The 12,116-nt window shown below is 41.2% G+C and overlaps 1 protein-coding gene across 2 annotated transcripts in view; it reads right to left on the bottom strand.

The window, feature by feature from the left end:
• The window catches only part of DHRS11 (dehydrogenase/reductase 11), a 352,716-nt gene extending 341,559 nt beyond the window's left edge, over window positions 1-11,157 (bottom strand). Inside the window, exon 1 of one of the 2 annotated variants that reach the window (XM_069226558.1) lies at window positions 10,788-11,157. In XM_069226558.1, coding sequence (XP_069082659.1) covers window positions 10,788-10,919 — 132 coding nt within the window. In that variant the 5' untranslated portion in view covers window positions 10,920-11,157. The remainder of the gene's footprint in view (window positions 1-10,787) is intronic. The other variant, XM_069226557.1, reaches the window with a different exon arrangement.
• Between the last annotated feature and the right edge of the window lie 959 nt (window positions 11,158-12,116).

Raw genomic sequence — 12,116 nt, 5'->3', positions numbered from 1 at the left:
GCCCTTCCACAGGGAGGAGGTATCGCTTGACTATGATAACATGCATACCCTTAAAATAAGATGGGAGAAGTGACCCAAGTCTGCTGAAGGGTGATGATCATACTTGTGGATAAATGGCCACCAGCCTGGCTTATCTATTTTCCCATTGAAACCTGCTATGTTCCAACTCAGCAAGGCGTATTTATGAGCTGTGTTAGTACCAACAATATTGCTCTCTCAAGGAACAACGGTTTGCTGAGTAATGGTAACATATGAGTGTCCTTCCGCTGGTGAAAGTCAGTCTATATCTGCAAGGGCTTCAAATCTATTGACTGTGGGGATAGTAAAGGGAGTGGCCAGCCCCTGTGAAATGGCTGGGGGACCTTGGTGGTGGGCCTTAGGAATGGCCTCATTATGGTGAGGGTCAAAACAATGGGACTGTGCTAGGTGCTGATGGCCATTACTACGCTTTAGATAGACTGGTAGGTGTTTGCCGTGGGTTGACATTGTTCCCCCAATTATGATGCAGAGGTTTATAAAAAGTAGCCCATAGGGACCAAGTTAATATTGCTCTTCGGGGCAAACAGTGAGTGTGAAACAAACAACATATCATGAACTAAAACTGGAAATCTGATGGTTATGATGATAGATCACTTGTATAGTCTCCAGGATCAGATCCGATCCAAGCACACCTGCGCACCACTGAAATATCTCTGGCGTGGAACACTGGATAACCTTTGTGCCCCATTAACCAGTCCAAGGTTTTGTTGAAATTCTTTAATCAGTTCTACACTGTGATATGTGGAAATATAATTCTAAGTCAGCCCAATATTGAAATGCTTGAGTTAAACAAAAAGTGTTTTCCTTCTACACCATTAGAAAGATGCATTCGCTTTTCTTGAGAACAAATTGATTAAACGTAACAAATGATTCAAAAATTGAGTGTTAGGAGTCTCTTCTTTCACAGAAATCCAGATACTTATTTTGTGATTGTATATTCATTCACACAACGAAACTTCTGGCATTCCCACCGTTTCAGAAATTCGCTTTGTTAAATACTGTGAATTGCTTCTTATTGGGCACTTGTTCACTGAATGTGTTCTTGTACAATGAGCTCATTTGTGGGAAGGGTGGCTGTGGTACACATTACTCATTTTTCCCATGTTGCCAATCCCTATTAAACAAACAGATGGTGACATGGGAAGTGTCCTTCTTTAATGCCCAGTCCAAGAGGTCCATAAGAAACTGACACTTGTGGACAGACAGAATTCATTCTTGTCCATTCATGGAGGACAAGAACAGGAATGTGGCTTTATATGTGTGTCAGAATTACTTTCTCCAAAAATGAGTAGTAGAAATTCACAATCAAAAAATGTATTTTGCGCTTCAGAATGCTGTATCATTGTCTACTGTCGTGCATCTTGGCCAGTGCGTGAGATACTTCATCCAATTCAGAATGAGTAATGTGCGATGTAGATCAAGTACTCAAGGGACCTGAAGAAAAACCCATAAGCATGTGTGATTCTTTTTGCCACAAAAGACTTGATATAAGGCTGGGCTGGTGGCGATAGAGAGAATCTCAAATTAAAACGTTCTTAAACCTACTGTAAACAGCTGTGGTTTTTTCAAGGAGACACCTTACCAATTGAACTATGATTATGAAAGAGACTATCAGACTGAGGCTAAGAATCCTACATGGATTCTTACCACCTGCTTGGAATATAAAGACTGAAGATCATCAATGGACTGGTTTGGTGAGCCACAGTCAGAAACTCAGACTAAATTATGTTTGATCCTTGAGGACAAATTTCAACCCTGCAACTTGTTGATATTTCACATGGGTGCATTTTCTCTCTAATTCATAACTTTTCCCAGTATACGTCTCTGGTGAGTGTTACTTAAAATGTTCTCTCTCCTAAAACTGAAGAGGACACAGTCTGTCCTGTCGCTTCAACCAACTACTAGCCTTCACTACTCAAACACCCCTTTATTTCAGTTGCACCTGCTGTCTCAAGGTGGATCCTGACAATTTATCTGCTGTCTTTTAACAAAACGGTCTGCCTCTCACCCTCACTGCCACACAGAAATAAGGGTCTGGTGTCACAGAAAAGCAAGTCCCCAGGTAGAATTTCTTTTAAAACAGATTCTTCCTTTGTGGCGATATACAAGAAGGTTCTTCAGGAGACTGGTCAGTAAGTGCTCCTTTTCCATTTTAGCTATGTCCCAAATGCCGCCACCATGAGTATAACGTAGTTTACTCTCCATTAACATAGCAAACATAGGAATGGAAATCTTAAATTCAAATATACAACATACAATATATTTCAATTTAGATATTTATTATAGCTAATTAAACATTCAGTTCGCACATAATATAATCAACATAGAATCAACCAAAAAAATATAATACAACCCCCTACCCTAAATGAAACATACATATATGAAAACATAAATAACATACCAGTAAATATGCAAAAATAAACAAATAACACAGAACCAACAAAATCACAAAATAGTATACATACAAATTTACAACCGCCTCATACATGAGAGGATATTTAAACAGCACAATAAAGTTACTGCTTTGATGCTACAATTATGCGTTGTAGTTTGGATTGTATAAAATTCAACATAATAACAGCCAATTCTAGGTTATAATTTCCTGATTCAAATTCTCATGTTACAGGCCTGATGGTAGCCAATCCTGGTCAGGGCTTCAAATTTGCCAATTTCAAACACTTAATGCCAATGTTCAAGCATGCCAATTTACAAGCCGACGCGCGTTTCGGTGAGTGAAGAAAAATATAAATACACCTTCATCAGGACTTTATGATTCAGTATAATTGGCATACGTACATCTTGTAATCTGCCTTAGATATGAAAGAATTTAGATATCCCTTACAGGCTGGATTAAACACTCTCCAACTTCAAATTTGTAGTCCAAAATGAAGGACTAACACATGGATATAGCTAAATGAAGCTATGCTTTCTCACTCTACAAGTTCACGAGAGATCATCGTGCTGGTCATATGTCCTGGATCCTGCTGATACTGTTAGCAAGTTGTTCCCTACCAGTTTGGTATCCTTGTGGGTTTCCCCTGTGGATTACGTTTTTAAAACCATGTGAACTTGTAGAGTGAGAAAGCATAGCTTCATTTAGCTATATCCATGTGTTAGTCCTTCATTTTGGACTACAAATTTGAAGTTGGAGAGTGTTTAATCCAGCCTGTAAGGGATATCTAAATTCTTTCATATCTAAGGCAGATTACAAGATGTACGTATGCCAATTATACTGAATCATAAAGTCCTGATGAAGGTGTATTTATATTTTTCTTCACTCACCGAAACGCGCGTCGGCTTGTAAATTGGCATGTCTTGAACATTGGCATGAAGTGTTTGAAATTGGCAAATTTGAAGCCCTGACCAGGATTGGCTACCATCAGGCCTGTAACACGAGAATTTGAATCAGGAAATTATAACCTAGAATTGGCTGTTATTATGTTGAATTTTATACAATCCAAACTACAACGCATAATTGTAGCATCAAAGCAGTAACTTTATTGTGCTGTTTAAATATCCTCTCATGTATGAGGCGGTTGTAAATTTGTATGTATACTATTTTGTGATTTTGTTGGTTCTGTGTTATTTGTTTATTTTTGCGTATTTACTGGTATGTTATTTATGTATGTTTCATTTAGGGTAGGGGGTTGTATTATATTTTTTGGGTTGATTCTATGTTGATTATATTATGTGCGAACTGAATGTTTAATTAGCTATAATAAATATCTAAATTGATATATATTGTATGTTGTATATTTGAATTTAAGATTTCCATTCCTATGTTAATGGAGAGTAAACTACGTTATGCTCATAGTATTGCTTCCCTGTGTGTTACTCTCTGTATCTAGCTCAGGGACCCTGTTTAGATACGACCAAATGCCGCCACCACCACCACTCAGTCAGCACCAGTCCAACAGTCTATGGTGTAAATGAAGAACAATTCAATTCTCGAGGAGTGGTCTTTAATCTCATGGAGCTCCTTACAGCGCAGTGCCATCTAATACAGTAGAACGTTTCTCTTCCAGTAAGATTTTAGTCAATACCAGCATTTAGAAAATAAGGCTTTCATTGTGGCACACACTACAAGATATAACAAGTAGGTTGTAAGAGTAGCTTTTTTCGGGATCCATTTTGCAGTACGTGCATGGTGGCAATCAGCATACTTAATCCACAGGTGGAGATGGGAAATTCACATCTCTGTGGCCCCAAATTGGAGTTGGCCAAAATAACCATTGACTTCAAGGAGAATTATGGTGGATTGACAAATCAGACACAGTATCCTTCTATGGATTAAATGAATACAAAAAGATAAATATAGAATAATTATTAATGCTGTCATCTGATGAATATGCATGTTTTTTTTTTGTTTTTTGTTTTTTTTTTTAATCAGAATATCCATGTAACAAGCTTTCTACCGAAAATACATCACCAGGTTTTCTATGGTATAAAAAAAAAAATAATAATAATAAATCAATAACAGTGCAACAGAGAGGCATTGAGAGCGATGTGCATTTGGCTGCAAATAAGAAAACAACATGTTCAAAAGGTTTAAACAAAAACAGTGAATGTGGTCTTACAGTATAAAGTTGTACTGATTAGCAGAAATAATTGAAGTCAGTGGCGTGTAACCCGGGGGACAACAATGCAGAACTATGACAGTACGGATGGTCGTGCTCACTTATTGGGCCTGAATACTGGTAAGGGTTGGCTCAAGTTTCCAGCGGTGTCCAGTTCTAGAGAGAATCTTTATGAGATTGTACCCCTGCGGATGGGAGTTTGTGCTCCAAGAAGGAAAAGGGCACTTTATATCTGGTGTAGTTATTTAGTTTATTACCACTATCAGTGCAAAATGTGGCTCCCTCTACAGCTGGTTGCTAAACAAAAGTATTACTACTTAAGAGAATGGGTAATGAAAGTGGGATTGAGCAGTGTGAACCAGAGTATAGTGAGTGATAAAATTAAAGAGCTGTTTTTACTGATAATATTGATGATATGACTGCACCCAACCTGTAGACCGCTCATACGCATGGTATAACACACCGCCTCACTTGAGGAAAGCAAATACTGGCACATAAACTATTCGAGAAATGAGAGCGTTTATTACTGACCCACTATAAGAAGTCATGTTGAAACCGACTTTAGTATATTCCGCCTCCAATTGCTTCCATGCTGCCTCACTTACCCCCACCTTCCGAGATTTGTCTTCCTGTCCATTTGAGAAGAAATAATATAAAAGTAAACCTGAGAAACACGGTCATTAACCAGCTAGTCTAACAGTTAATACTTGCTCCATAATGTGCCATGCTCCTGTGATTTTACGACTACTGCAGAGATGTGCTGTCAGTAGTCTACCTAATCCAGAAGATGGCTTAATAAACATCAACACCCTAAAATTAATTAAACCATTCCCCAGGGTTTTAAGTTATTTTACACCAAAGGAAACACCTGCACCAAAAGGGAGCAGGGACCTAGGCAACTAGGATGTCAATTCATTTTTCACAAAATTATATTTCCGTTATTACTAGTGCCGAACTCTAGCAGTTGAAGGTCCACTATCCTCAACATGTAATGCACGTTCTTTTAACAGCTGTTCATGTTCCTGGCTTTAATTATATGTTCTTTATCCAGTTCCTGGAACTAGTATTTTGCTTTCATTCAGCGTGTAGAAAGTGCAGAAGACTAACTTTCTTAAGGATCGCAGCTGAGGGTGATGTCCTAACCCTTATTTTTTTTTTTTTTTACTTGTTAGCTGCTTTTGAGACCATCGACCATGCCATCTTACTGGCACGCCTCCTAGCAATCAGCATCACAGGTCCTACCTAAATAGGTTTCAAACTTTTCTGAGTGGTTGTTCCCAACTTGTAGCGTTTCTAACTGAGGCCTACTGCATGGTGCCTTAAGGCACTGCTTTGACTTGTCACTTTAATGAGTACCTTGCGCAGCAGGCGAATATCATCCAATCTACAGAGGGAAGTTTCTGCTGTCTTTCAAATAAAGCTGTATGATAATGCTGTGGCTTTTCAATCTTGACCCTTTTGTACAAAAAAAAAAAAAAAAAAAAAGGAGGCAATACTATCAGACATGATGGAGGGGCGGGCAACGACATCAAGAGCAGACTGAACAAGGCCAGGAATACCTTCAGGATGCTGAACAATGTGTGGAGGCCATCTCAGTACAGCACTAAGAGCAAGCTGAGACTTTGCCAGAGATGTGTTCTGTCTACACTCAGGTATGGATCAAAATGCTGGTGGATGATAAACTACACCACCAAACTGTCAGACCAAAGCAGTAGCCTGAGAGGAACCGTGTGTACTTCCTGGCCACGAACCATCTCCAACCAGGAACTGCTCACCAGAAGCAAGAAAGATATCATCATGAGAAGAAGATGGAGCTGGATATGACACACCAGCAGAGGAAAACAAAACATCACAAGAACAGCTCTCCACTAAACCCAAGAAGGCATACGGAAGAAAGGCAGGCCACAGAAGACCTGTAGAGGCGAACTGTGGAAACAGAAATGAAGACCCTGAACCACAGCTGGAACACCGTAAAGAAACTCCCTCAGGATAAACAGAAGAGGAGGTAATTCATGGCTGCTCCAACCAGCATAACGAGTAGTAGCAGTAATAATAGTAGTTATAGTAAAATAAAGAAACAAAAGCCTCAAAATAAATAAATAAATCTATGTTAGATAAACTCACACTGCACTGATTTCAACACAAGCTGCACAAATGTGCATAGTGCAGCAATTTACAACTAGGCACTGATTGCTGGTGCAACATGTTCAGATTTTCCATACATTGCAGTTGTTTGTCCTTAAATGGGCATTCATGCGGTTAGATGTATAATTAGGCAATTTCTTTTTAAATTCTTATTTGCACCCACCTGAATATCAATTTTGCTCACTCCATTGCAATGAGTTTTCCAATCTGTCCTATCAACTTTTTAAAGTTAAGTAGGAGGATTTCTTTAGAAGCATGGCTATAATTAGAAGAGGTGAATACAGAGGATAAGGGTAGACCTGGTAACACTGGGCTGGCAATCTTTGAAGTAACTTGTGGAGTGATGTTCCAGTCGGTTACTAGCAACCCTTTTCTCTGGCTGCAAGAGAATGCCATGATGATTGCTTATAGATGCCCTGAGTTATAATTTTTAGAGATGTCAGTAATTGTGCAGAGAGGAAAACATGTCTGACAGCTTGACTGACTAACATTTTCCAGTCTACACAGGTCACACCAGCATCAAATGAAAGGATTATTATTTATAAAAACAAACATTACAAGTTATTTTGCTAGTAAATGAGGGACAATCTACATACAAGCATACAATTCCTCTTTAGAAGCTGCCTAGCATCCTGGAATCCCGAGATAACACTTCCACTTGATGAAAGAAATGTTATTTTGCCTGTATGGAACTAAAAGAGAAAATCTGGTAGTAAAGGGACCTGGTAAGTGCAAGATTGCTTTAATATGGACCCACAACTTGGGTTAATATCATCCACATTTCACATCTATTGATAATCGTTGATAGAGAACTTTCATTTGCTCCACAAATTAATGGTGTAGTCAGTGACTGTGCAGTCATTGGCATTAACCTACAATTACTCATGCTCAAGAAGAACTTCCAGTGAATGCAAACACATCACTGAGTGGAACTGATAAAAAAAAAAAAGAAAATACACTTTAGTCATGGGACAGCTGGATTATCACATTGTGATTTATACACGGCTTCAAAAAATGCTCAAAGACATGTTGCAAAAATCCACAATCATGCAACCACACTCTGCCCCAACCTCTGGAAACAAGACCATGTGAAACAGGCTTTCATAACCTGTTGACTGTAGGGTCCCATTCAAAATCCTCTGCACCTTCCACAAGCTCTTTCAGAACAAAGGTCAAAGATACACTCTGAATCTGCTTCCATACTGCATTCTAGCTAGGCTCTCTCAATCAAACAAAATGCACCTTATTTAGAAACAAATCCTTAAATGATGAAAACATGGAAGTAGGTATTTGCCTATTTGAGAGAGGATTTTTGACTATATTCTTCTCCTGCCTTTCCAACCTGCACCAGTTTGTTCACACTGTCAAAAAAGATCCCTAGCACATGTGGGGTTCACTAGGGATCCATACTATTTACACAACTCTACTTGAAAGTCTTCTCTGACGCAGATATCCAACAACTAAAACACTACATATAGACCATTTAGACCACCATACCCAATGCCTACCTGAAGCTCAACCTGACCAAGACAGAATTCCTATTATTTGCAAAGAATAACAAACAAGATACAGTACAAACCTGGCTCAGTGACAAGAACCTTGAAGACTTCGACCCCCAACTCTTATAAAATGCCAAATCACTTAGATTCACACTGGGCACCAACCTCTCGTTCAAGAAACACACTGGAAAAAAATTGGCCACATACCAACTCTTCTAAAGAAAGTCAAAACATTTCTTCCAGAAAGCAACTTCAGAACAGCTATTCAAGCCCTTGTACTGCTGCATATGGATGTGGTAATGCCCTAATCTAGGCCACTCTGACTCCACCCTGGCACCCCTTAATGGCATCCTACATGCCACACCACATCTTATCCAGGGCCTGAAGAAATATGGTCACATGATGCTCCTGGTAAAACTCCATTGGCTTCCCTGACCAGCTCAAACCATCTTCAAAACCAGCGGCATCAATCACAAAGCCATCACAATCAGCACCCCCTGTATTTTGCAGGCAAGCTCACCATCTCTGGTGATTTTCAGCACATCAGCAGCCAGAACCCCATCTAATTAAAGACTAAGGAGGTCAATTAAGAGTTTGGCGGGTGGAAAAGGCTGCACGCTAAATTCCCACGGTCAGGTTGCTGCCAGTTCGGCTGCCTTCCCACCGGCCCCATTAGGAGTTCCCCGCTGGGTTAGCGGGTGGAAACAGTGTTTCCGCACGCTGGCCCAGCAGGGAACAGCGGGGAACAGCCCACAACATTGATGCCAGCTCATAATTGAGCCGGCAGCAATGTTGAGGTGTGTAGGCTGCAAGAGCACCGGTCGCGCTTTTGTCCATGGGGGTCCCTGCGCTGCCCCTGGGCCCCCCTGGACCGTATCTCTGCAAGCTTTTACATGGCAGTGCAACCGCCACGTAAAAACTGGCGGTGAGGGGGGTCGTAATACCCACTGCGGTGCTGCATGCATCGCTGACCTGGCGGATTAGGACTACCAGTCCCTCCTGTGGAGGAAAACTGGCGGTCCGACAGTGGCACAACCGCCACAGTCATAATATGAGGTCAGACCGCCATCAAAGCGGTGAGAAAAAAAAAAAAAAAAACAAGACAACAGTCCTTTTCCATCTATTAAACCAGGATCTAGAAAAACATGTCCTTATCTATCAAGACTGCCCCATGCTTCTCCAATTTAGGAAAGCGTTGAAGACTCACCTAAAGACGTCAACACCACAATGCATTAACCGACCACAACTCCGCTTCCTCTCCTATTACTTGGTGACTAAGTGTGCTTTTGATAATGTACACTGCTCTGCTGCCTTTCGGCTAGGTTTGAGCTATACAAATAACATATATAAAAACACTGGATCTCAGTCTGAGAAAAACTCCCACAAACTAAGCTCTTCATATAATCACTCATCCAATCAGTCGCATCAACTGAGTCACTCATGCAGTAACATAGAAGAGGGCCGTGCCACTTCTCATTTATTTAGGACTGCACCTCCTCTCTTCTATTACCTTTTGTTGCACTCCATACTCTTCCTGTCAGCGCCGGTAGTGACCCTTAAGGCAACACGTGTAGCGCGTTATAAAATTCAAAAAAACATAAATCAGTTATACCTGCCACTCTGTTTCTCTAATATGTCCCGAAATAACAATGAAATCTGCTCTGAAACCTCGTCCCAAAAGTTTGAGGTAGCAACCTTACTCCAAGGTTCCCAAAAAGCGGTGCACGCTATATTATAATGGTCGAAGTTAACTTTTTAAGGCAGTTAATTTAGCCGCGAGTGCGTGTTTTACACGAGTGTAACAATTAAACAGTTACGTCCTTCAGAGAAGCAGCTAAACCGTCATCTCAAAAGGACAGAAGGAAACACAAGGGACGCCCTGCGGGGGCTCGTTTTCTCTCAGTTGACGCCAATACTTACTGAAAATATTTATACACACGCATCTAATGTGAGTATCTATCTCAAATAAACCTCCCTCCACGTATCAACTACCCTGGTTTTGATATATAAAAAAGGGGGGGCGTGCACAGATAATAATACTGTGCTCGGTTTCTCTTGAGAAGAGTTGATCGGCGGTGTTTGTGTGAACCTGGCAGGAAAATGCTTTGAACCCTGACAGCGAGAGGCGGTGAACTCTAACGAGAAAATCCTTTGAGGAAAAACACACGTGACTCGCACAGGAAAAGCCTGCGTGAATCCCGACACAAAAAAAAATCATAGGATCAATCATGGCCAAGGGTGCCAAGGCTTTCCAAGCCCCTTTGAAACCCGGCTGGGGGGGGGGAAGAGAAAGGATCACGTGAACCCTGACAGCAAAGGCCAGCGAACTCGGACAGAAAATCCGTGCACACCTTGACAGGCAAATGATGTAAAGCCCCGTCACAGGAAAAGTGAAGCCGGGAGGTTTCACTTTGTTCAGAGACAGGTGGCCTCCGCGCACCCGGTTTCCTCGAGGGCGTGAGCCAAGGGAGACCCCGTGACGAGCCCGGAGGCTTGTCATTGAGGAACGTAATGGTGATTTCTTTACCTCTATCTTGTCCACGCTGCGGGCGCATCCCACCACCTTCATGCCGTGCTGGACGAGGAGCCGGGCCACGGCTGCTCCAATGCCGACCGAGGCGCCGGTGACCAGGGCCACCCTGCCCTTCCAGCGTTCCATGGCGGGCTCGAGATACGAGAGTGGGGGGACGGACGAGAGCCGGGGAGCGGAGGAGAATAAATCCCTCACAAACGCTGGAGTGAATGGATTCCCCTCGTCTTAGTAGGAGCCAGCAGCAGTTGCACCGCCCTCTCTCCACTCGCAGGGCGGTCTTGTTAAAACTGTGATTTCCTCTCAGCACTCCCTCTCTTCAGGCTTCTTGTCCCCTCCTACCCTCCCCTGGCTTTGCTTTCTGCACTACAGAAGCCACCCCGAGCTCCAAGCCCAGCCTCTGAGGCTCCAGATTAAATATTAAATGCCTTCATTTTTCAGTTTCGTGTTCTCCTGCCGCACCGTTTTCGACCCGTTTGTTAAAAGGAAAAAAAAAAAAAAAGAATAGTTTCCTGGAAATCCATCGTTATTTGATGGGACAATTGCGGGTTAGCAATGGCCTGGCCCTTTGTCGCATATGCAGCCAGCGGAAGGTTTGCCGATGTTTCCGCGTAGGAATGTTTTTGAAATAGAATAGACCGCATTTACTTGTTGTGTACGTGTATGTTGTGTATATAGTATGCTCTAGTTACACTGATGCCTTCCCCAATATTTCGTTGTATATTTGTTATAGTCTAGGCTTTGTGTGTTTGTGTAAATAATCTTACCTTACATAAAAAAAAAAACTTAGAAATTCACTGGAAAAAAAGAGATTAAAGGGGCTGTATATGAAAATGTCAGTTAAAACATACCATTTTAAACTAACAAAACCACTGGAATTCACCAGTTATAGTTATCTCAAGTAACTATAACAAGTGCCCTATATTAACTATAACTCACACTCCCCCGCCATACACAATGTTGTAAACAATGATGTCATTTCATATGTTGCAGTGATGTTAGCAATGATATCATAGAAGGTCATGAGTGATGTATTATGTTAGGTGATAAGTAGTGCAACGCGAGGGTAAGAGTTATAGTTACTTGAGAGAAGTATATCTGATGTATTTCCATGCTTTTCTTTGTTTGAAATGGTATGCTTTAACTGATATTTTCATCATATAATAACAGCTTTTACTCTTGCTTTTTTAGTGAATTTCTAAGGTTTTTTTCATGTAAAGTAAGATATTAATTAATATCTATAATATCACTTTAACCTTTGCTTTTTTCAGCGTAATCTCCATGAGCGCCTATCCCCCCGCCACCACCCACGGCAGACTGTCATGT

This window comes from Pleurodeles waltl, chromosome 3_2 (assembly GCF_031143425.1).
Source record: "Pleurodeles waltl isolate 20211129_DDA chromosome 3_2, aPleWal1.hap1.20221129, whole genome shotgun sequence".
Lineage (NCBI taxonomy): Eukaryota > Metazoa > Chordata > Amphibia > Caudata > Salamandridae > Pleurodeles > Pleurodeles waltl.
Note: the sequence above shows the minus strand (reverse complement) of the source record. Positions and strands in the feature narration are given on the sequence as shown.